At 43.2% G+C, this 25,849-nt stretch overlaps 2 protein-coding genes across 2 annotated transcripts in view; one reads left to right on the top strand and one right to left on the bottom strand.

The window, feature by feature from the left end:
* LOC133969794 (roundabout homolog 1-like) overlaps nt 1-5,049 on the top strand; it is an 85,221-nt gene extending 80,172 nt beyond the window's left edge. Inside the window, exons 20-30 of the mRNA XM_062406493.1 lie at nt 497-536; nt 741-895; nt 1,044-1,400; nt 1,487-1,606; nt 1,712-1,856; nt 2,726-2,878; nt 2,964-3,448; nt 3,507-3,647; nt 3,750-3,971; nt 4,083-4,228; nt 4,835-5,049. Coding sequence (XP_062262477.1) covers nt 497-536; nt 741-895; nt 1,044-1,400; nt 1,487-1,606; nt 1,712-1,856; nt 2,726-2,878; nt 2,964-3,448; nt 3,507-3,647; nt 3,750-3,971; nt 4,083-4,228; nt 4,835-4,849 — 1,979 coding nt within the window. The 3' untranslated portion in view covers nt 4,850-5,049. The remainder of the gene's footprint in view (nt 1-496; nt 537-740; nt 896-1,043; nt 1,401-1,486; nt 1,607-1,711; nt 1,857-2,725; nt 2,879-2,963; nt 3,449-3,506; nt 3,648-3,749; nt 3,972-4,082; nt 4,229-4,834) is intronic.
* Nucleotides 5,050-15,501: 10,452 nt separating this feature from the next.
* Nucleotides 15,502-25,849, bottom strand: part of LOC133970182 (roundabout homolog 2-like) — an 88,028-nt gene continuing 77,680 nt past the window's right edge. The window contains exons 20-27 of the mRNA XM_062407051.1: nt 25,495-25,622; nt 24,554-24,826; nt 23,562-23,724; nt 22,700-22,957; nt 21,153-21,361; nt 18,463-18,624; nt 18,083-18,337; nt 15,502-16,922 (exon numbers count right to left, since the gene is read on the bottom strand). Of these exons, the coding sequence (XP_062263035.1) occupies nt 16,921-16,922; nt 18,083-18,337; nt 18,463-18,624; nt 21,153-21,361; nt 22,700-22,957; nt 23,562-23,724; nt 24,554-24,826; nt 25,495-25,622 (1,450 nt within the window). The 3' untranslated portion in view covers nt 15,502-16,920. The remainder of the gene's footprint in view (nt 16,923-18,082; nt 18,338-18,462; nt 18,625-21,152; nt 21,362-22,699; nt 22,958-23,561; nt 23,725-24,553; nt 24,827-25,494; nt 25,623-25,849) is intronic.

Here is a 25,849-nt window from a genome sequence, read left to right as displayed (position 1 = left end):
TGGGAAGTGATTAGAAAGGAGAAAATATTAAATATTACTTTACCTGTACATGAAGATATATACTGTATTTGTTGCAATGAATTATGGAGTTGGTTGAAAAACTCGGATGTGCCTCACACCTGCTCACTAGGTTCGGTTCATTTGATTTAATAAGCAAAGAGTCGAGTGCACTCTATGAGAGGAATTTTATTTGTTTCATGTTTCACTTGTGGCGGATGAGAAACTTTTTCAAAAGGCGTGTTTCCTTTAAATCAGTGTCGGTGTCTTACTGAGAGGGTAAAGGCACAGGCAATTATTTGTGTTGTCTTCACATAAATTAAATCAGACAGTCAGACTCTCTGCCCTATGGAAGGAAATAAGTATTGAAGTAAGTGCAAACTTTAGACTTCAGACCTTTGCTCAGGCGCTCTTTCATGTGTTCCTCTTCCTTTGGCACTTCCTCTTTTTGACAGCTCATCAAGGTGTAATGTTCTTTTTCTCCTGTTCCTCTTTGCAGTTGCGTATCAAAGAGGGGAATCTGTGTGCAGTGCTGGCAGGTGAGTTATATTTTTGTCCCTTTGAGTTATATAAAGACAAACAAAAAAAGAGGAAATGCACCGATGCTATGGAAACACTAGGGGGAGGTGTCTGCCCGCTGTAAACTGATGACCTGAATGCATCCACCCCACACTCTTTTCATGTGGGATTCATTAGGCAGCAGCAGGTTTTGATTGACAGCGCTGTGCTCTTCCTCCTTGCAGACCTGGCCTCCTCAGCATGGGGGAGCCTCTCAACCAGCTGTGGCTGCCAGACAATTGGCCGAACGCATGTGCCAATCACAAGGACTGCAGCATCAACTGCTGCAATAATGGCAACGGCACCAGTGACAGCAACATGACAACATACAGCCGACCAGGTCAGTGCAAGACCGAGTACACATCGCGGTTCATTATAGATCGTATCTGACACATATATTGGGTGTGTGCCTGATCAAAATCAAACATCTCCCAGCAAAGTCTAAGGTCTCCAACTTCAAGTGCTGCTTTGTTTCACCCCCTCTGCAGCCGACTGCATCGCCAACTACGGAAACCACCCAGACAACAAACAGCTTGCTTCTGACACGGCCATTTACTGTGACGTGGACCTCTCCAACAAGCTCAATGAGATTAAAACCTTCAACAACTCTAGCTTGAGTTACACGAGTCCAGGAGACGATTCATCCGCCACCTATGAGCCTATCCCCTACGCCACCACGCAGCTTATCCAAGCCAGCATCAAGAGTAAAGCCTCGTCTGGTGGCGCTTTAGCAGAGCCTCTGGACATGGCCTGCTGGAAACAGCCGCCCAACCCGCCTCCGATACCGAAGGAGATGGTGGCACAGATGCAGTACCACGTAATTGAGCAGAACTTGCTGAATAAAGGTAAAGTGTGGATCCAATTGATTTGTTTAATATATATTCCTTTGAGAAAAAGATTTTTCAAAATGATTTTTTTACTCCGTCCTCAGAACACCTGCAAGGGAATGAAGGAATGATCCATCCCAAAAGCATCGCCTACAGCCAGAGCCGTGATCACAGCACCGGAGGCTCGCACCACAGCTCAGACAGAGGCAGCAACAGCACCTCAGGTGAGGCCAGCAGCTGGACTCTGTCCGACAGTGAACCTTAGTGAGGCGAGCCGCGAGTCTGTGCTCACCTCAGCCAATTTTCTGTCTTTTCTGTCTCTTTCTCAGGGAGTCAGAATCATAAGAAAGGGACGCGGGCACCAAAGATCCCAAAACATAATGTGGTGAGCTGGGGAGAAGCCCTTTCTCCTCCTCCTCTTCCTCATGTTAATGCCTGGGACTGTGACGAGTACAGCCTACCCATGGAGAGGAGGTAAGTGGAGGAAGAAAAGACACACACACACACACACACAAGCACATACAAGTGCTACATCCACACTACTAAATTTTAGTTTGAAAGTGCATCAACTCTGCGGCAGATCTGCCTGTTGTCAACACTACTCCATGAGATTTAAAGTCACTAAAATGGAGCCGCATGCCATCCTCTACGTGACTGTTCACATGATTCAGACGTGTAAGTATGGACAGGGACTCAAACTGATACTGAGCCAAAACACTTGTATTGTCAGAGATTGTTTTAGTTTGAAAACAGCGTTTTTTTAAGAATGATTCTTATTACTATTGATGTAGCCTTGCAGTACCCGTTAGCGCTGAACTAGTGCATGATATAAAATAAAAATCACTGCTGAATGTTTCATGTCAAACTACAACTTCTGCACATGATGTTGCTCATTAGCAGGCTGCAGCCCACCAGGGTTAAATGACTGTGGGGGGGGGGGGGGGGGGGGGCTGGATACATCAATAAAGTTATTAGACTGTCACACATGCTTAATTAGATGTGCGCCGTGAACACTGTCTGTCATAACACGTTGTTGCTGTCGCCAGCAACACTTTTAACCAAACTAATTATACAATATTTGTTATGAAATTTGTCACGGAAAGTGCTTAATGAAATGTACAGCAAAGCAAAGAGAAACACACTCTGTCACTTTAACTTCGGCGGTACAAAAGCAGATGGTGCAGAAAGCTCATTGAACACCTTTTTACATTTTTCGATAATGGAAGTTTGTGTTTTGATGGAGGGCCCAGGCATTTGCTTTCACGTCTAATGGGCTGTGACTAATGCGCACACCCCTTGTTCCTTTAGCCATTCCCTCATGTCAGTTGTCCTTTTCTTGTAAGATTTGACACAGAGGGAAGAAAAGAAAGCTGTCCTACTCCACCAGTTAGAGGGGCGGTGTCTTCTCCTGCTGAAGTGTCCTATAGTCACCCACCTTCCACATCACTGCAGGGCGACCTGAGCACCGACCTGCACAATGGAAACAAACACCTGAGGTAACCAGATTCAATATTCCTGACCCTGCCTTCAACAACTGTTGTGACAAGAATGCACAGATGTTTTTTTTCATCCACTTTCCAGCCAACACACCAACAGCCACCCTTGCCACCTCTCCCCGACGCACACCTACAGCTCCATACCCCTCTGCTTGGAAGCCGACGAACAGGAAGAGGAAGAGGAGGAGGAGGAGGCAGAGGAGGAGGCGGACGCGGAGCTCGCTGACAGTCGGAACAGCCAGCGCCACAACGGGCAGAGGCACAAGCACCAGCTGCACCACCCCTCTCCACACAAGCTGCTCTTCCACGGGCTTGACCAGACCCCAGCCTCCAGCACCGGGGATCTGGACAAATCCGTCACGGGGTCCATGGTGAACAGCTGGGGCTCAGCGTCTGAGGACAACATCTCATCGGGTAGGTCCAGTGTTGTCAGCACTTCAGAAGGATCCTTCTTCACAGACGGGGACTTCAACCAGGCTGCAGCCTCTTCACGGGATACCGTAGGCCTGCGCATGTGTAGATACCCAGATGAGTCAGGTAAAAGAAAAGTTTGGTCTACTTCTGATATTTGTAGCATTTATTCATTTCCAACATTTAAAATTGTGCTATATCTGTGTGATGATTTCAGGCCGGCGGCCCCAGCGTCCCAGCAGCCCCATGTCCACAGACAGCAACATGAGTCCTGCAATAACACATAAAAGGCCCAGGAGGCATAAACAGAACCAGTGTGGTCAGGAGGGCTACCAACCCAAAGACGTCTTCAACGATGGTAAAGATTAAACCTGCTCAGAGATTAGAGGATCTACTGCTCCGTATCTATGGATGACACTTACAGTACATCTGTCTGTCTGTGCTGTGCTGTTGTCCACAGACTCCTGCATGCCTCTGAGTTTCCCCAGCCACATGTCCCATGGCGAATATAAAGTGAGGGGGGCCACGCTGCCCCGGATGGGCTCTGGGGATGCCGGGGGTCGACGAGGCAGCACGGGGACTCACAGGGTGAGGGAGGGTGCGGCTGAGCCGGGAGATAACCAGGACAAGCACAAGACTCCGCTGGGAGGAAAAGGAAGTAGCAGAAGCCGACAGCACTCAGGTACCTGTGGTTGATTTTAACACCCTCTATGAAAACTGTGAATTTTTCTTTTTTAATAGATAATGAAGCGTCTAGCAAATTCAAATGTTTTATTTCTTGCCTCACCCTCAGAATTCGGGGACATCCTTCTATACAGTCGCCCCTCTTTCCCATCAGGCCCAGCTCTGAGGGAGCCCGATGATCCCAATTCATCCACCTTCATGTCGTGTGGAAACTCAAGGACCAAACAGGGAGGACAGGTGGGAGAGGATCAAGAGGTGAATCAACCAATCAAATCAAATGTTATTTGTTTAGCCCATATTCAGAAATCACTATCTGTCTCATAGGGCAAAACATGGTGCCACAACCTTTAAGACTTAATAAAACTACCCCGAAAATAACTTTTAAAAGGGTAAAACCTTCAAACCTCAGAGAGAGCTGCATGTGAGGAATCAGCCTTCTAAGACGGACAGAAGCGCATTCGATGCAGCACTAGCAGAGCATGTCAACAAAATAACAATATTAACAGCATCGATGAGAAAAGACGGTGTTTAACATAAATGGAGAGGAGTATCCATGTTGAGAGTCTGACAGAAATGAAGAGAGCAGCAGTGACAAATGTAATTATATAGGTATTGCAAATAATGATAGTAGACTGTATGTGAGTAGGAATATTGTATAGAAATCTAGTTGTTTTCATGATCCTGGATCAGCTGGCACCATGATCCGTTATCCACGACGTGGCCTTAAACGCAATATTGAATCAGCAATAAGCAATAAGGAATCAGAGCTCTAAATATAGTTGTTTTTGTGTCTGTGTGTTATTGCTACTTCTTCCTTCGAATATATGTGTTAAACTGCATGACCCTGTTGTTTTCCCGCAGTTCCTGCAAAGCTAAGAAGCAACGCGAGCACAGAAGAACTATCCTCCAGCTGCTTCATACGAAGGACTCTGCACAACACACGCTATCATTTTCTAATTAAAATTTCTCATTAGATGCTGGAAAAAAAAGAAGAAAGAAAAAAAAGGTGACCTTATGTTTGAGTCTGTTAGGACTTCACTCTGATGCACTGTTTGTTGTTTTCTGCTCTTTTTGGGCGACCGGCTTCCAGGAGCGCGGGGGGGGGGGGGGGGGGGGGGGGCACTGGCTACTCAGTAAAAGTAAAGATGAATGCACATTCGATGGCTGTCGTGAGTGTCTCCAAAACTATCGTCCGTGGCGGCTGCTTGACGCGGTCCACATGCTCTTTGCTCGTTCGTGTCTTATTTTACTGTAGTTGATATTCGGTCATAACCAGCCATCTTGTAAATCGTTGGAATTGTTTACTGCCACAGAAGTGCTTCAAAATTCAGATTTTATAGAGCGGTGTCAATGTTTTATAAGTGATGTACATCTCGTCTTTGTATTCTTTGTTTCTACTTTGGTTATGAAAGCACAATCTCTTGATTTTTATTGTAAGTCATTATTATAACAAATTTATGTTGGGAGGAAGTCATTCTTCGGAGTCTGTGTTATAGTCTTTTCATCGGGTCAGTTTCAAGGCCGGGAAATTGTCGATTGTGGTTGTGAATACGGTTGTGTTCATTCGAGCTGCGTTCATTCAGATTTGAACCATCTGTTGTTTGTACTGAGAGATTTTGCATGCAGATTCACCTGTAGGAGGTTTTACTCAACACCTCGGCTTCTTTGTTCCACCCTCTCTGGGATGTTGCAAAAGTTATCTTCATGGACTGGTTCCATTTTTCATTTTGTCTCCACCGATCATCTAAACCTGTGTTCCCACCTCTGGCCATATCTTCTGGAACAGGGCTGGACAATCCACCGTATTTATTGAATTACTCAGCATGAATACTTTACAAGCTTTAAATCCACTGAAGGCAGTTTTCAGTAATAAGATTGCCTGGATCGCATTTGATATAAGTGAGAACAGCCACAGCAGCATTTCAGCTGGTCTGTCTTCAGTCCGGTCCAGTGGTGTAAAACCTTTAGCTGGCACATCGGACTTAAGCCAATACTAGAACGTGTATATTAATCAGGCACTTATTTAAATATATACAGAGATATATCTCTATATTATTGTCTATTTATCGTTGGAAAGTTAAATGTACATTGTGATGTAGATGTTGGTAATATTGTCCAGCCCTGTTCTTCAAGTTATACAGTGTATGGAACAATTATGTCACTTTAACTTCTCTGTTTAAATAAATATTGCTGTTCCTTAATTAAAAACGATCATGGTTCATCTCTCTTCTGTATACTATAACCTGTATGTCCTCTTTACATCAAACAAACACATGACTTACCACAAAGAACTAGACACATTGAAAACCACTACGGACCACAACTTGACACCTGAAAATGACCCTTATTTCACTGAATGTATAAAACAAAGTTATGAAAAGTATAAGACACTGACAGTCATTTAAAACCCATCTGTAGTGTAAGACTTGAAAACTTCAAAACAATGGATGCACACAAAGCACAGAAAATGATATCATTGTTTTAACCCTTTGTGTAAATGTCGTAATTTTTAAGTATATACTACAAGAAATGTGATTCATTAGATTTGGTTTATAAGATGCAAAAGTATTCTAAACAAAGAAGAAATGTGAAAAACATCTTAATAGAAATGACATCAAGGGGATTGTTGTAAGTAAACTACAGTGGTTTTCAGCTTAAAGAGCAAATGGAATTCAAATCTTAACATTCTTGTGAATGTGATGGATCTAAATTGAAAAAGTTGTACATTTTGCTCCATTATTTATAATTAAAAACACCTACCAAGAAATGTGTTCATTCATGTTTTTAGGTCAATTCCCGATTTCCAGCTGTCACCAGGTTTTTTTGCTTCGTCAGATCAACCCATGGGTAAACCCATCCACTTGTGTGACTGGGAGGTGGATGAGGACAAGTGGAGATGAGGAAGCTGTGATGATGTGATGAGACGTGCTGTTTAATTAACCTCATTTAAGAACCTTCATCAACAGAGCACCTGCGTGCTGTTGAAAAGAAGAACGTCTTTCACAGATGTCTTTAACCGTGTGTGTATGTGTGCCAAAGGGACTCCCGATACTCACACAGTAAGAGGTGCATCATCAACAAACGACTGTATAATTACACAGAACTCATGCGATATATTAAGAAGGTAGACACGAATAAACTCCACTAAGCAGTGATTATCGAGGTGAGACATCCTGTGACCTCTGTGGTCTTTAATTTGATATTGTTTTACCTAGGACATGAACCAAATGTGACTGTGACTAACTACCAGAACAAAAAAGCTCTCTTATTACTATGCATGACTCCCAATATATCTGCTTTAGAAAATATGACTTTGTTCATCATCCGAGATCTTAGAATTTGCTGCCCCTAACTCTAACCCCCTAAACCTCACACCCATCCCTAGCCCATAACTCTATCCCCCTAACCCTAGCCCCTAAATCTAGCCATCTAATACTAACCCCTTAACTCTAACCCCAACCCCTCAAAATCCCTTATCCTAACCCCTTAACCCCCATAACCTTTATCCCCTTACCATAACCATTGTACATTTACTGATTTGCTGTTTGATCTTAATATCAACAAATCTGATCTAAAACACTTAAAATGTGCTACAATAGCTTAAAAGCAAAACACCTTCACCAGGAACTGGAGGAGATCAAAAAAGTTAAAAGTTTTTTTAATGTAAAATCACCAGGTTGACAGAAACATCTCTGGAGCATACTCTTCAAATTAATACTAATATTGTTTAATGTTGGCTGATAATGTAAACAGAAAAAACGTTTGTCTTCCAAGTTTTCATCAACAACAAATCTTTGAAAACTAATGCATGAGAATGAAGGGGATCGATTATTGATGTTTTACCTTCTAAATCTGTCAGTGGATTAAATTAAATCTGTAAATATAATCTCCAGATTTATGGCCCGTTTCTGCAGCTTGCACTGACCAGTACAGGACTCGGAGCCACAGCCATAATCATAATAATTAAAGTCTTTCAGAGCCCCACTCAACCCAGACAACAATTAAACTCCCTGCCTGGCTGTTTTCCAACTCTATTACTTTTGCCTTTCAGGGAGACATACTGCCAAGAATAAGAGGATCAAAGGTATCAAGGATAGCCCCTTCACCTTGCAGGAGAGCACTTCTCTGTGGAGTGCCAGTTTGGTCCTTGTGCATACAGGACGTTTACATGAGCAGAATGGAGAGGACAACTTTGCGGGGAAAGAACATTAGGAAGAAATATGATGTAGGATTCCGAGCAATTTCCGAGCCACCATCATTACCCGAAATGATCTCATTTATTTTACTGTATAACTGAGGGTCCTTTCATAGCCACCTTGTTCGGTCCAGACCTTCTGACTTTTCAGTTTAATGCAAACCAAAGGTGTAAAAACTGCTGCAGACCACAATCCAAACCAATGGACAGAAATGTTGTCCAATCAACAGAGGTGGTCCAGATCAAACTGAATGAGGCTTGCAGGATTGCTTGCAGGCTTAACCTCCCACAAGCTCTTTTGGCACATTTAAACTAGTCAGTCTGTTTCAAATTTAAAGGTTCATTGTGTAAGTTGAGGTGAAAGTGATTGCGGCTCAATGGCATATGTTGATGCCACCGGGGTCTCACCACAGCCACCAGATACGAACCACTCGGGTTTCAGCATGGTTTGTTCTCAAACTAAACAAACATACATTTCACCAACTCAACTCAAAGTTTCGTGGCAGCTTTGCAGCTCAGCTCTGTCTATCATGAGTCTCTCTCTCTCTCTCTCTCTCTCTCTCTCTCTCTCTCTCTCTCTCTCTATGTTCCTTCTTGTTTCCCTCATAAGTCTCTCTGGCTGCTCTGCTGCTTCCTTTTAACAGCCCTCAGCTGCACTGATCGATCCCCTGCCACAGGTGGAGGTGCTCTCCCAAGCCCCTTCATGCCGACACACCGCCCCTCCATCACCGAACTCAGGCAGGGTAGCCATCCGTTCAGCTGCAACATGCTACTTCAACACTAGATGTCACTAAATTCTACACTATGAACCTTTATGTTTTAGGAAAAGCAAGAGCCTCAGTGCACCTTCATTCCAATGGTAAGACTAGCTGCCAAATTGACAACATGTTGACACATGCCCATCTACAAACCAACTAAGTATAGGTTGACACAGCCTACGTAGGTCATGACGACGGGACTTATGTAAGTCAAGATGTCTTTAGTCCACTCCCTAAGTGAAGCCAAACCTAACCAGACCGTATCAGAACAAAGAAAAGAACCTTGGTTCACACTAGAGTCCGAACTTGCATGAAAATGACCCAAAAGTAAAACCTTTTGTAGTTTTTACAGAAACCACAATGAGAGACGGAAGCACTTAAGACTCGGAAAACGGAAAACATGAACAATGTTCCCTGTGAGGAGAATCAAATGTACCTTTCTCGCGTAATTGTCCCATTTATGAGTTCTGCCTATTCCAGTGCAGCAGGTAACAACATAACAGTTTCTTTCAATAAAACCTGAGGGACCATGTGACGTGTGTCCCACTTGTGGCTGACCTCTTTTCACAGTTACACAGCTGTCAACAGCTTTGGATCCGTCATCTACTGTTGTTTTTTTTTCATGCAATTATCACTTCAAGCTCGACTGATGTGACTGGTGTGGCTTAGTGGTAGGTAGGTGAATATTTTTAACGAAGCTGTGGAAGGATACGTCCCCTCTGATTAACATCACCGACCCATGATTGCTTAATTTGTTTTTTATCAAATCAATATTCATCTATAGCAAAAAATATCAAGCTCTTCATTATTGCCTCCGAGGATTGTATGGAATATGTAGAAAAACTGCAATGTGCATGGTCCTTAATGAAACGTTCATGTGATCGCACTCTCTTAATGAATTATTCCAATAAGTACACTAATAGAATTCTGAATAAGATTCAGTTGTGTTTTCTTTTCTTTTGCGGAAAACCATATGAGTGGCTGCCCTCAACCACATCTATTCCTTTTTTTCTTCTCCCCTTTCAAGGGCAACTGTCTACAGTAGGTTATTCACAAGTGTTTGCCCTGGTTTCTAAGATACTGAGCGAGCATGTGTGTGTGTGTGTGCATGCACATGTGTGAGTGTGTCTGTTTGGGTGTGTGTGAAAGCTGCCAAGTTTCATTTTCAATTTTGCTGTGTTTATCCAGCAGATTCTGTGCAATCTGTTGACAAAGAGCCGGCCATGACAGCAAGGGCACATGTGGCGGGATTTCAGAGCGGCTGACAGAAGAGGCGAAACTGACGGCTGTCGGCCCTGAATAACTCTTTATAAGGGGGCAGATCTGTGGAGACGTTTTCCTCTGACGATCAAACACCAAATGTTGAATCTTTAGATAATCCAAACAGAAATTATCCTGCATTCTCAGCGGGAAGGAAAACGGGCGTGCTGTGGCCTTTTGAACACATACACAGGCAACAGGATTTTGAACTTGATGAGGTTGTATTGAGGGCGAGCAGGAGGCAGTGGTGCCGGAACGGAGTCTGGAGGTGATGAAGACATTGATTAGCTTCGCGGCAGTGAGTTACACAGGTGGTGTCAGAGATAGGCAGCATTTCTCTGCTTGGAGAGGCAGCGTTTCTTTTTTTTCTGTGTCATTGACATATTTGGAGGCAAGGAGGGCGGCGCGGTTGAGGGTTAGGGGATGAGGTGACACTAGTGTTGATGAGAAGTTATGAGTGGAGAGGGAGAGTGGAGTAATTGGGCTGCAAATTTACGATTTGAAATTTATCACTATCGTGTTTGAGGAAGATTAAATTCTCTTAATGCAAGACATTGGCGAGGAAGGTGGATGGAACTGGTGCTGAGCTGCCGCAGCGACGATAAATCCTTTTTTTTATTTCTCCATTGAGATATATCACTACATGTCACAATAACAGTTGACGGAGGAACTAGGGGAGGAGGCGTCTCATGATGCAGACAGAGGACTCAGACTGTGGCAGATGGGGGGGGGGGGGGGGGGGGTACGCCAAGACATCAAAAGCTGCACTTATGGCAAAGGAGGATGATGCCATGGCTTTGTCTGACATCAGGAGAGACGGGGCAACATTCAGAGCTGTCAGTCAATTTAGAGTTTCATACATTCAAAGATTTTAAGATTTGTCAAAAGTAAATCTGCATTTCGAGGTCAAAGAATGAGGATAATGCAACTGGCTGTGATAATCCATCAGCCAATGAAATCCAGACACTCATAAGAACAGAGAGTTTCTACCACCTCTATAGACGCCCTCCGCGTTTTCAGATGCACGGAAATAATCAGCTTTGAATCATAATTTGTGACTGACGTGATTTTTCACCAAACAAAAGAAGAACAAACCATTATAGTCCTGTGCTTTGAATTCCTCCTACTCCTATGTGCACTGGAGGTTCACACATCACAGATCAACTTAGACAGATCTTCTTCAGCAGATGAAAACCCCCTTCTAGTCTCAAACTCTACACACCGTGCGTCGTTCTATCCACTGAAGGTTGAAAGATCCTAGCGAAGAGTGGAGGGGGAAAATACGGCTGACAGGAGGCTGCTGTTGTCTTGAGATTCATTTGAATTTGAATAGATTTTCGTGTAACCTAACAGCTGGATGCTAAATGCCGACGCTGTCGTTTTACTCTGGGATTGCTCTGTGATTGGCTGGTGGGATGTTGCAGTGACTTGGTGAGAGTCCCATGATAATATCAGCAAACAAAGTGTTTGGGAAAACTGTTGAGAACTATTCGGGCGACAGAGCAGAGACGGGCTGTCATAACCACAAAAGCTAAACTATACAGACGTTCCCTCTCGGGGAGTTTTCCGACTTCAGATGGTTTTGGCTCCAGGATTCCAGGGCGGCAGAAGTTATCTCTGGCAAAACCTTGAGACTGTGTCTTACCTACAGCAGAGATACACATTAATGTCATTAATAAAAAAAATAATGAAAAATCAATCTCTGCCAGAGTTTGTGCTCACTCTCTCCCTCTAGAGCTATAGCCACAGGATATTAAATCTATCATTTTAGTATTACAATTGTTTTTTTATTGGTGTGGTACTATCATTGATAACATCTATATATAGATATATCTATCTATATCTATAAGTATCACTTTTATTATTTTAAGTTCATTATCAGTCTAACAGAGTTAAACAACTTTTCCTAGTTTATTTCTCTCTTTTGATTAAGTTATTATTACCCCTACCCCTTTCTCTCACCTCTCCTCTCTTCCCCATTTTTCTCTTCTCACCATATGTAAAGTGGCTTGAGATAATGTTGCCGCTATACATATTAAACAAAAATAATTGCATTAACACTGGCATGTAAATGTAAATATCTGTAATTATCGATATGAGGTCTATAAGAGATCTCTGAAGGAGGCCTTGCTGCTTCATGTCAAGCGGCAACTTAAAAGAAGCAGATGAACCATTAGGGTGAAAAAAAGATGAAAATAAATTGGTCACACGGGAAGCTAAAGGCCAGGAGACGACTGGCCTTTAGCTTTTAGCCTCGGGGTAGCAGAGTGGGACCGGCGGTCTCAGGTGGGCCGCACGTAAACCACCGCCACCATTTGAATGTTGCAATTAGCCAAATGTCATGAGTCACAAACCAGCCGTTCCCAGGCAAGGTTACAAATAATCACAGTGAAAAGGTTGTTCCACCTCACGTTGGGAAAATTTCATGAGAGGATTAAACTCGTGCAGGAATGAGATCTTCAGAAAAGATAGAAAAGAGAGAAAGACAATCTTCCTCCTGTGAAGCAATGATAAATATTGTACAGTGTTACCAGACTCAACAGAATACAGTATAATCAATGCAGTGTGGACTCTTGCCTGAGTCTCACACAGTTTCAAAATACACAGTGGAGTTCGACATGCACTCTAATCACATGGTGTCTTTTCAAAATATGTTTGTCTACGTCGACAATGTGTTCTCGTTGGAAACGCTGCAGATATAAATAGCCTGCATGTCAAACCTTTATGCTAATTACTTTTGTTATATGTTGAATAAACATGTCGACTGTTTGATTTGTGTGTAGGTAATTTTCTTAATGTAAATTACAGCCGTTCATTATTCTTCTTTTCAATCCATGCTCTCTTGATGAGATGCTGATTTACTCATAAATTATTACTTTATTTATTCATCAGAATCCATGATGACAGCCCCACTTCCAGGGCACATGGCATATTTAGTTCAAATTCATTTTATTCTAATATCATCATGTGAATACTGCACAGTAAAGAAGTTTGACAATTTCTTTTGATGAACTATGTGATTCTCCTGATGTGTTATTTGTCATAGATGTTTGCTGCAAATAATTCTGCACATTGTTCTGATGATGATACCCGGCACTCTTGAGTTTTATAACACCGTTTTCTGATCACACAATCATCCATTTAATGCTAATATTCACTTTTCTTTGGATAAAATTGAGTTATATTAATACGGTTTAAACTTCTATGCTCTCTTTTCATGTCATTATTATTGCCTGAAGAGGAAAAGCTGCATCGGGAAAAAATATTCTCCGCTGGCTTGAAGCTGTGTCCAGAGAAGTGAAGCGGTTTAAGGCCAAATTGTTCCCTTGAGAACTGAAAATAGGATTTCAGCAATAAACGTGTTCCAGCGAACAGATTTTTCACCGAACCAAAACCACAACAACCCGTGAAGTTACCGCTCCATTCAGACACCAGCACATTAAGCTATGTCTAGTAATTTGGGCTCTGTGGGCTCTGCCATGTTCTCTTGTCTTTTTCTGTCTTTCTTTTTTTTTTTTATTGATAGAGCAACACAAACACATAATGGGGGTTTAACAAAGGTAGTTTAAAAAAATATGTTTTTAAAGGGCAGGAAAATAGGTGACTGGATGGGGGCTGGGTGGTAGTTGTCACTTTCCACTGGGATATGGATTATTTTTTCTTTTTGTTACAGTATAGTGAGACAGGGCTGCTCCTAAAGTGGTCAAGCTGCAGACCCTTGGGAGGAGACTAAAAACCAGGTGACAAGAGCCTGTCTCCAAACCTGAACTGCCCACAGGCCCTCAGGGAGGTAGTTTATTCCTTGTTTTATATATATATATATATATATAATGCAATTACCAAAAACCTGCCATTCCAGATTTACACACATACATAGGCCAATTAGATTGGGGTAGATTGGGCCGGTGGTAATACATACATTCTCTATATTCTGCCCTTTATTTATCTCCTTCCCTCATCATCCTCTCCTTCTCCCTCCCCTCTCCCTCCTCTCCTCTCATGTGTTTCCATTCTCCCGATCCACTTGCATGCGAAGCTGAGGAGACGAGGACGAGCCTGTACAAGACTTGGAGCTGAGATCGTGGGTCAGTGTAACAGTCCATTCAAATTGTGTCAAAGCGGGTACATGACCGTCTACACAGCACCAATGGTTCTGTCCTCATAGCAACACTGGACACCCAACCCATTTCTAAAGATTTATATCTTCCATGATGGATTGTGCTGTGATCCTATTCCCCGTCTATCTGTCTGTGGATACAAATATTGACAGGATTGTCCTGTACAATGCGAAGCACCTGTTTCATCATCACCTGCAGCTACATCCGCCTCAGAACTGTGCAGATCTGTGCCAGCAGCAGTGAGATTATCTGCACGTGGCCGCCCTACGTTCCAGAGATAACAGAGAAATAAAGCTGAATTTGAGGCTGAAAGAATCCCCGCCAGACAAGGTTCAAGCTATGATTAAGATAAAGCATGTTATTTCCATATCTACCACTCTCATGTGTAAGGGAAGGTTAAGCAATTTAAAAATCAAAGCATGACCTTTACAATATGTTGACGTATTAGGATCTATTAAATGAAACCAAAGCAGGGACACTGGCACATTTGGATTCATTGTGTTTGAAATATTTCTGTGTTCCAGGTTTAAAGCACCATATTTAGTCCTTAGTTTCACTTCCTGGCACCTGTGTGTGACAGATTTCTAACAGAATGTTCAAATGGCCATTAGGCCCATATACCAACTACTGGATGGCACTGAATCCTAATTAAAAATATAAACATATTTTCAATTGTAACTGGTTGTAAATTTGGTGCTAAGTAACATCCCACATTTTAAATAAAAGTCTCTGTGTGTACATTTTGTTATCTGGATCCGGTTTCTCGCAGGTGGTGGCGTTGGCGCTTCAGCCATTTCTCTGTTTACAAGACAAACAGTTAGAATATGTCGTCTGAGCAGTACTAAATCGCCCGGGCAGGCTCGACATGATAGCGACTCGATAGCTGAGAAAGACGCCTGAGCCTGCTGGGGCTAGCTTGTTAGCATGCTAACTTCAGTTAAATCAAAGATTTGGCTGAAATCGAGGCAGAATTAGTCATCACTTGCTCTTGACAAGTTAGATGTTGAACCTGCAGCACTCGTGCTAGTAAATGATAAGATATAGGCAATGTAGCATTAGCAAAGACTAACATGTTGTCCCTTTAAAACTTTCCCCCATATGAAAATATTTAAATACAAATTCCACGCATGCAAACAGTGTGTCAGACTCACAGGCGATGGGCTTGGTTTTCACATACACATTTTATTTTGCATCAAGGTATTGAAAAACGGCCCTACTGTATGTGGCTGTGTATTCCTGAGGGCAAACCAATCTGGCAGGTAACGATTCTTCAAGGGGATCGAGAGCCATTCCCAGAACAAAGATCCCAACAAAACCATCCACACAAGTGTTAAATTGCATCGTGAATCTCATTGGCAGAAAATACTAATTGGCTATAATTTAAAAACTTTCCTACTATTGGCAGTCTTTCAAGTTTATATATCCTAGGTTGATAGTGTGAATCCAGTGTAGTGCATAACAACAAATCTATTATAATTCCTTTGATGCTTAACATCACATACAGTCGTCATTGAATGTTGCAGCTTATCTGCCTTCAGGTGACATCAGGACATTTTTAATGCATCTTTATCTGCTCCAGCAAGGTAACACATGGCCTGTGGCTTTCAAAGACTCACTTTCATCTTCCTGTTTCCCTTTACTGTCACGTCGTCCTTTGAATATTGCACTATCGCCACGCCACTGTGTGTAATTGGAAAAGAAACAAATAAATATATATATTATTAGCATACTCTTCCTGGGAATGGCAGAGATACTTGTTTTTTTTTAGGTTTTTGCTTTGGATATAACAACTGATGTGTTGCTCTGTCACCATAAAAAGGTTCTGGTATTCCTTTTCTAGATCAATGTTAGTATAAGTCATAATCCCAGTATGAAACACAGTTAGTTATTTTGGCATATTATTTCCTGTGTTTTTTCCTTGTAACTCTCAATATATGGGTATTTTTACAGCACAGCCAAGTATATATCCTCTGTTTAGGTTCTGTTTAACATAGACATCCCTCTTTGCCATTATGATTCTCCTCCTCAGCTCAGCTGACAATGGGTTTGTGCTTATTTTCACCAAAAACGCTCTGTGCAAAGTACAACAATACAGTAGCTTCATTGAAATCAGCTAACATTTTGAGCATTAATGAAAAAAAAAAAAGAAGATTCACAGTAATAAAACACAAAAGAGACAACATTAGGTTCGGCTTGCATAGCAAAGCAAAAGAAAGAGAGAAAACATTAAAAAATATATTTACAAATTATGCAAGTCCCTTCTTGTTTCAATTAGTCATTTCCGTGTGAGTTTTCTTCTTCATCTCCACCGTGTGAACTGTTGTACACCATGTGACAGAAAATAGAAGCGGACATTTAACATACTGTTCACTCTTTTGGAGAGGAGGGGGGAATGAAAATAACACTGTGAGACTGGTGTCTGTGTCTGTACATGACATTTACAGCTCTGCATTCTTTCTCTCACTCTTGTTTCTTCCGTCTTCAAGTCTGCCTCCCCTCCGTCTTCCCAACATCTTTCTGTGTCGCTCGCAGAGAGAAAGAGAATTTCATAGCGCTTATAAACAAGGTGTCCTGGGATGGCAGGCAGCCACTGCAGGGAGCGAGGCTTCACAAAGACTCTGAAAGAGACACAGGCCGACACAACATTAGTGAATACTTCTGCACTCTGTTAGTCTGCATCTTCATTTCCCCCTCCAAGGACGTGCTGTGTCTTAGCATTAATTCAAGCCAGAAATAGTTGGCTAGTTGCTCCGTGGATTTGCTTTAAAACAGGATGCGAATGAATTATTTACCACTGCTAAAATTGTGTATGTGCTACTGTGCCCTCAAGGTCCTGGTGATACATGGGCTCAACCAATCAAGAATCAGTCTCAGCTGTCAATCATGACTTCTCCCTCCTACCTTACCGGGAAAATTAGTCCTTTAACATGTAAGTGTAATAAGAACAACTGAAACATTTGGGAAACATTTATGAAACGTCTACTTTCTAGGACTTTGGTCCATGTCCCATCCACTGATGAAGAGGACGCAGTGTTTATCCTTTATATACTTCAGCCAGCCACCAGGGGGCATTGCAAATGATTTGGCTTCACTTTCGGGGAGCTATCTTATCATCCATCTTTATAAACAGTGTTGTAGTGACACATGCTGCAGCTGGTTGTTGTTTCTGATTGTGATTGTCCTTGTGCAATCACAGGGTAGACAGGTGCCCCCGTGCAGATATCCACAATGGCTGCTCTAGGTGAAGGTGTTTTTAAAAATCATGTTCATGTTGAAAGTTGTGGAAGGCTTGTGAAGGAATTCACACAGGTTTCCATGAGAAAAAACAATTTGAGACTGCAGCATCCAAAATCTATCATTTGAATCATCTTTCATCTTCACGTCCTGTCATCACATTGTCTTTATCTCTATAGAGAAAAGTCTCTGTACTAGGGGCGTTCTCGCGAATGACTAGAGGAGACAAATTTGATTTGTCTAATCATTCTTCAAAAAGGAAGTGACAGCCCCAAATTACATCCAAGAGAAGTTTCACTCTGAATTATGGTTTTGAAGTCGGAAAAACTGACAGCTTTATTGTGCTTTATTCTCTGGGGCATAATTTTAACAACATGGCTTCTGTGCTATGTTTTCTCAGTTAGAGGTTAAAAGTGTTAAAATCAAACGATAGAATGGAAAAGTAAAAATTTAAATAAAGGGTCAACAAAATCTGCAGGTTATTTGCATGGGCCTGTATCCATTTTGTGCACCGGGGTTCATCCTCATGAGGATAGATACTCACAGTGTTCCCTCCTCTCTGTGCTGTTTGTGGGAGGATGCCCGTTGTGGGAGGCATCTGTGCCAGGTCTCTTGTGGGAACCCCTACTCAGGGTGGCCCTGTTGGATGTTGTCGTGCCGCTCCAGGAAGCCATATGCTGCCGCTCCAGCGTCGACACGGTCACCATGCACTCCTCAGAGGGGTCTGAGCCTGCAGCTGCCCACGAGCTGTGCATGCGGGAGCCCACGCTGTGCAGGGAGTTGATGGCCGGTGTGTGGGCTGCTGGAGTGGATGGTAGACAAGCGCATTTGGCAGAGGATGTAAATGAGGCATCGTGATACCTCTCCTCCTCGTTGGATTCACTGACAAATTGTGGCTGAAAGTGTGTGAAAGACTCAACTCACCGTCCGCGTTGGCGTCCCTTCTTCTGGACAGAGTCCCGACCTTGTCTGTCTGGGGTTTGAGGCCAGTCAGCGGTGCCCTCTTGTGGCCAAGGCTATGCGTGCCCTTTGCGCCGTGGTCGGCAGTGCCAGAGCCGTCTGAGCGACACAGCTGGGGGGGTTTACCTACGATGAGTAGGAGTGAGAGGGAGAGTTAGTGAATAAAGATAAATAAAGATTTGGTTCAGCATAGACCTGGGTAAGTATTTGGCTCTAACACAGACACAAACTAACACGTGGGATGGAGCCAGGAACTGAAGTGAGAAGTGGAATTTCAGAGCTGCATGTCAGCCAGATGTGTCAGATGCAGAAAACGACAATAAAACTTAACAAACCAAATTAACAATTAAATCTAAATGTGAATACTTGAAAAATGATGCACAAAATATTCACAAATCTATCTATATATCTATCTATCAGTTGTTTATATGTGGCTTGCATATCTTGAGAACCATTCATCTTATCAGCTGTTTTGTTGAGGGCCCAAGGAAGTTCAGTCCAATATTAATAAACTTCGAATGAACATGAGACCAGCGCTCTGTAGCGGCAGCGGCTGGGTCACAAGAAGCTCTGGTGTCGATCAGCGGGTCAAGGTTCTGCTGCAGGTCTTTAGTTGCTGCAGGTCACTTTGACAGTTTCAGAAAGAAAAGCTGCAACCAGCATCAGCACAGACCAAACAAACAGCCCATTCCAAACAGGAAGGTTTAGAACAGACACTGCACTAGTGCTTATTAAAACCAGACACCAGACATCACTGAAAGACGCATGAACAAACACGCCATTTAAAGCAAAAAGCCACAACTACACTATGGCACCCCCTGTGGAAATACTGCCAGCACGTTGGCTTTGTTCACGTTGAGATTCACTGCTACGACGACTTACGAAAGGTGACAGCTAAACATGAGCTGAAAAAAATGTTTGCATTGCTAATGTTTGCAAATATATTTAGTCACGCTGACCTGTTTTTCTCCCTGCAGCGGGTTATTCAAAGTGTAGAAAACACACATATTCTCAATGCACAAGTCAATCCCTTAACCTGTCAAACAGTGGAGTCTAAAAATGGTGCAGCTGCGTCCCTGTGGGAGGAGCATTGAAGTTTGACAGGGCCCTATTTATAAATGCATCAAATCTTAAACGTTAGACATGTGACTTTTAAGTACAGTTGTTGAAAGATTATACGTTATGGTTTCGGTGTGTGTGTGTAAGACTGGCTTGAATAGCTTTGAACAGACTGAAGGAGAGTGAAAAGGGTGACAATGATTTACATTAGGATGTCTGAATAATTTGAATTTGTGAGAGGATGAAAAAACTATTTTACTTGACGGCAGCTTTGATGGCCAATCACCGTCCCTGCTGGCAGAGCTTCTATGTAGGCTAATAACCAAAAGTACAGCCACCAGTGTGTATGTGCATGCATGTGTGTGTTTAAATTGGCTGTTGTCTGCCTTGGTCTTTGTGGTAATACAACGTGCCGATAGGTGATAGTTCAGCCAAGGAACAGACTGCACAGTGATTTCCGCCTCAGTGGCCCAAACCCTATTGGCAGCCCAAACATTTATATTGGACAAAACTGCAAAGACCTGGATTAAGTTTGAATATGTGATTTTTGTATACTCAATGCCAGTGTTGTGAAAATGGGATGGGGGTGGACAAGAGCAAAATGTTGCTCAGGCCCAGGACATGTCCATTAGGAGAACCCTACTGCAAATACAGAAGCGAGGCCAAATTCAAAGCACACAAAGTAACAATATAAAGACGAATACAACAATGGAAATTTGCTGAAAATACAAAAGAGCAAACCTGCTGCACGGAGCCAAAACAAATACATTAATGGAAAACTCATTTCAAATAGAAAAATCAATTCAAAACCACAAATGCATGCAACAGAGAGAAAAAAAAAGCTGCAAATTCAGCTCAAGAAAACAGAAGTTCTCCTGGCCTCTGGGGGGAGCGCTAAGTGGAACAGCTTGAGCTTCGACCCGAGAGACGAAGACCAGGACCGCGGTCGACATAACTAAAATCACACATACCAAACCACTTTTCCTTGACCTAGATGGAAAACATCAAAAGGAAAGGACAACCGCTGTGCCAACAAAATCCGACTGCACCTCCACTGGGCGTGTTCCTTATTTTTAATCCAATTTTCTTCCTCACACATGGAAGATAAGTTACGTTTAAAAACTCTATGCAGCTAAATTCAAATTCAAAAGAGAATCACACCTCGTAAGAGAGCGAGGATGTATTCAGGTTTTTCATAGACCGCACACAACCATCAGTTACTCATAGTAACAAGTAAACAAACAAGATAAAAAAATCAGGAAATGAGAAAATAGCATTCAGACCGAAATACTCGCAGTTCCCTGCATAGTAAAACAACATTGAACATCGATTCATAATAAATGTGTTCTATTACTGAAATAGTTTTTTTGGCATATATTCTAACGTGTTTAAAGACGCCCATGTGTGGTTGACATTATTATTCATCTGCCTGCAGCTGCCCTGGAAAACATTTCCTCAGTTTACCGCAGTGGAAACCATGAGATGATGAGTTCCGTTAGTTGTGGGTCTGACGTCTTGCCGTCGCTGACCTGCTGCTCTACTTATTCAACAGCGACGGCTTCAGTGAAATGAGTTTCACCGTGTGTCAAACGTACCTGAGCCCTCCAGGTTTTCCACGCTGTGACCGGGAATGTATTCAAAGCCACACAGATTCTTCGACACCATCGCGTATCTCTGGTCCTCCTCCTCGTCCTCGTCCTCTTCGGAGAGGAGAGTGGCTCCCAAATCGGAGCCCAGGGTGCTGGACATGAAGTCGATCGGAGGGATGGGGGTCTTGGACATGTTTGGAGTGCTCTTCATGTGCCTAATTAATTGTCGGGGGAAACACTGTGTATTAATGACCAAAATACATTTTTGGACGGAGGGATGATAATGACTGAAAATACTGAAAAAAAAACGTGGATGCTTAATGGCTGCGTGGGGAGGAAGGCAGAGATGCATCCTGCCGATACGGTAAACGCTCACTGATTACTTTCTTAGCACTGGTGTGTGATGTGCGAACACAATGGAGTTGTAATTGGACTGGATAAAGGATATCTGGATGGGCAGGGCTGTCACCAACATGCCTGTTATCTCCTCCACAGCTGTCCTCCATGATGGCTCACATCCCGCCATGGAGGAGCATGCACGCATAATTACCGGCTCTATTTACTGATGTCAGAACAGCGTGTTAGACTAAACCCAGTCATTACCCTGCAACACATGTCGCCGCCGACTTGTCAAGATTCCCCTATGCTCCATCACAGGTATAATCAATGGAGGGCGGTTTTTATCGGCCGCAGGAAACATGCGCAGCGGGTTCCGGCTGACACGTGTAAATACAGCGTTACAACACGTTCACACACTGGAGACGGATATGCAGAACCCAAACTATTGACAGTATAAAATGAGCCTGAGGACAGGCGCAGCTAATAATCAGGCAATGCCGACTTTTTTGTACTGTAATAATGCAATTTGAACTCTATAATGGCATACATCCGCTATGTCACAACAGGCCCCTTTGATTTACTAGTTCCAGATTTTCATTTGGATCTGAACCGCATTGCACACACTCATAAATATCAGTTCCCTATATATATATATCTGATCAAGATCCTTGAATTATTCTCTGAAAAATCAAGGGAAATGTTTAAAAGCTCCCTATTTCACAACGCTTAAGAAGGAGAGAAATAAATCCTGGATCCACCCCCTGATTCTGAGCTACACTAAAATACAAAATGTTAAAGTTTCATTCTGATCTATTCATTCTAATTCTCATCTTTACTAACAGAAAAACAAATGCTGATGAAAATATATCCTATTGGCGGAGTTACTGACATCATCACCTTCTATACTGTATGATGGCAAATGACTGGCTCATCTAAAAAAGATGTAGATCAGGTGTCTTACATTATTGTACAACATATATTATTTATCTAATCTATATGTATATTAGCATTAGGGCTGTGTCTATATTCTTACAGGATGCAGAGATGCATTTTGTGACTTCTTCATGATGTCATTATCATATAACATCATATAAAGTGTGGAATGCAGACATATATAAAACCAAAACAAATGTGCACACAATGATGAATACACACAAAAAACACAAAGGCTCAAATGAATTAACAAGGTCTCAATAGCTCTACCACATCCTCACCACGTCTGCTTGGCCACCTCGTACTGGTAGGCTCTGGTCAGCTCGTCCAGGTGGGCCTGTAGGATTGATTGCATCTCTTCGTGGTGGGCAGAGCTGAGAGAGGAGGACGAGGGCTGGCTGAAGGAAGATGCAGCCGGAGATGAAGAGCGCCCTCTCAGAGGAGGAGTGGGACCTCTCTCCTCCTCTACCTCGTTGTCCAGACTCTGGTGGTGGTAGGTCTGGACCGACATGGGTGGAGCCCAGCTGTTGCTGTCATATCTGGGTCGTGGACAAAAAGAGAGCAAGGGGAAATCCAGAAATCTCTGTCAATCTGTTTGTGGCTCACATATTTGAAGAACCGTTCATCTTTGCGGCTTCACACTTGACACATTAGTCGAATTTGGTGCGATTTGGACACGTGTTACATCCAATGTTAAGCAAGTATTAAATTGACAGGCAAATTTTCCCTTCAGTCAGAGGGGGTGGGAAAGCATACCTTCAGTCTCTGGACCAAGTTGAACAGCAGTAATATCTGTCCCGCCCCAACCATGTTTACAATTTGATAATTTGTGTTAAAAGTGCGTAAAATCGACCACAATTATAGAGCTTTTATGTTGAAAAGGAATTGGTTCTGTTATTATTTCCCTCAATTTGCAAGTTCAATCTTGACACCAGCTGAAAACAAACCTATTTTTTTAGGGACAACACACAGCTCGAGGTTTATTCAAACCCTGTGTGAAGATCTCTCATGAAACCAACACACAATCTGGCCACAGGTGGAGGATGCTGTGACCTCTGTGTTTGTATGTGTTTCTTCTGTCCAATTCTATTATTATTTATTTTTTTCCCGTTCAGAGATTGATGAGATATGAGAGTATCTTACCCTCCTCCGTGGTTTTCCTCGGGGTAGCGGTCAAGGTCGACCTCGGTACCAGGAAGCGGGTGCATGGGTGGTTGAGGCAGGGGCATGTTAGCCCAACATGTCCCATTGGATTTAGCGGTCTTTGTTCCACCCTTCACCTTCTTTTTCTTCCCACCCTTTGCACCTGAGGGTGGGTAGAGAGGAAAGGAGGGTTAGCTGTCTCCGTGCAACACTGAGAAATCCCTCTACACTCTACCCACAAATACTATTCCACACTGACTTCATGCATACAAACACAAACACACAAACACCCGCTGACTGACTTAAAAAGCGCTCCTCTATCTTCTTCTGTTATTTTAACTTTCTCAAACCTGTCTCCTGCCTAACGTTCCTTATTTTTCTCCTTCGCTGACAGCACATTAGGAATTTTTCTGAATCTACCACGTTAACTTGCTTCTATGCAGCTCCACCACTTGCTCCACTTCATATCTGGAAAAGCCTGACATTCAGCCGAGCATGCAGCCTATTGTGCAAAACTACAAACAGACAAAAAACTAAAATCCCCTCTTGGCTTCGCTAAGTGTCGACACGTTGCACAAATAAGTCAGAACACTGAGGGTTGTTTTTTCCGCCCGCCACCACTAATCAAGTTAACCCAAAGAAATGCGTCATGATTGTGTGACATTTCTGGGCTAGATACGCTCCCAGGGTGGAATTGTGATGAAGACAGAAGAGTAATTAAGAGCATTATCCTAAGGGTCCGTTAACAGCAAATATGCAGATATAATATGTAAATAAAATCCTTTGCATTCTGCTCTTTCTCTGGTATACTTTGCCAGCTGCATTGTAGTAATTTCACTGGAAAAAAATAAATAATAGGTACTTTTCGGAACAGAAATGTTGCTTCTGCTGTGTCTTCAAGCAAGGCTGCAGTCCCCTGAGATTCACGACGCATAAAAAGGAAAAACACGGAAACAAAGATCTCTGTTGTGCACATTTTTCATTATTCGTACCACTGCCAGGGTGACGGTCAGTCAGCGAGTAGCCCAGGTTTGCCATCTCCTGGTGGGCCTGGAGCGAAGCCTTCCAGCGGGGATCTGGCCTGTCCACAGCCAGCTCGTGGAAGCTGTTGGACTGCAGTATCTGAGTAGTGGCGTAGGGGGTGGGCTGCGTGCCTCGTGCTGGGCTGCTGTAGCCGCCCTTCCCCATGAAGTCAATGCTGCTGTAGATGGCACCATCAGACAGCATGGTGCCGGTCTTCTCCACCGCTGCGGACGGTAACACATCTGAGACAAAAAAGGCAGAGAGCGAGAGAGAGTGAGTGAGAGAGAGAGCGAGGAGAGGAAAAGGGATCATGGAGAGACGCGTTGATTTGAAGTTAACGATCTTTAAGGTCATTAACGCTCCCCGCTGCTGTGGCACTCCGTATTAGTTAGATACCGGTCTCAAATGGACTTGATATAAATGAAAGTGATTATCTACCGCCATAATTAGCATGCAACACGCTGTTGGAGCCCAGCGGAGTGCTCGCGAGAGGGACACTCAAACAGCGCTAACCTTCAGCTCTACTAGCCGACGCGCATGGAGCTGCCGGGGTTCCAATGAGCTTAGAGAGCATGCAAATATACGAATAAATAAAATCAAAACTTACACCTGCACCATCTACCTCAAGCTACTTTTATAAAAAATGCACAACGGCAGGGCATGAGAAAGAACGACAGGCAAGAAATATATGCAAACACCACAAATTTAAGCCAAAGATCATCCTTGTCAGATCAAATTAGTAAAGCGTGGCCCTCAAAGGCTTTTTTAATTTGTGTTCGTGTGTTTGTTTGTGTGCATGCTTGCTTATGTGTGACGTCCTGTCACTGCTCTTCCCGAAGGCTGAATGTCAAACTGTCCGACCAGGCATCGCTAAAGCTGCGTCCTCCCGTGTCTGTTTATGGCGTCTTACCTCCTCTGCCAAAGTTGTTGCCGCCCTTCGGACTTCCTAAGCCGCGGCTGGCCGGGAGGCTCGTGGAGGGCCAGGAGTCGGCCAACCAGGGGAGGCCTTGGTCGCCCGCTTTCAGCAGCCCCGGACGGCTGAGAGAGGATGTTTGCACAGACACGAGACAGCGGAGGAGAGAGAGAGATAGAGAGAGACATTGTTAAATATCCTGTCTGCACCGTGACTGCATTGCTCATTTTCTTCCTGCTGCATCAACAACAAATTGATGCGAAAACTCATTCAGCATATTCTCGCCTGTGGAGCAGCCCGGCGCGCACGGGCAACAATAAACAACACACAGACATAAAATGGCAAGTCTATA

The sequence above is a fragment of the Platichthys flesus genome, chromosome 15, assembly GCF_949316205.1.
Source record: "Platichthys flesus chromosome 15, fPlaFle2.1, whole genome shotgun sequence".
NCBI classification, from domain to species: domain Eukaryota; kingdom Metazoa; phylum Chordata; class Actinopteri; order Pleuronectiformes; family Pleuronectidae; genus Platichthys; species Platichthys flesus.
The sequence above is the reverse complement of the archived record's forward strand: the minus strand, read 5'-3'. Positions and strand labels throughout refer to the sequence as shown.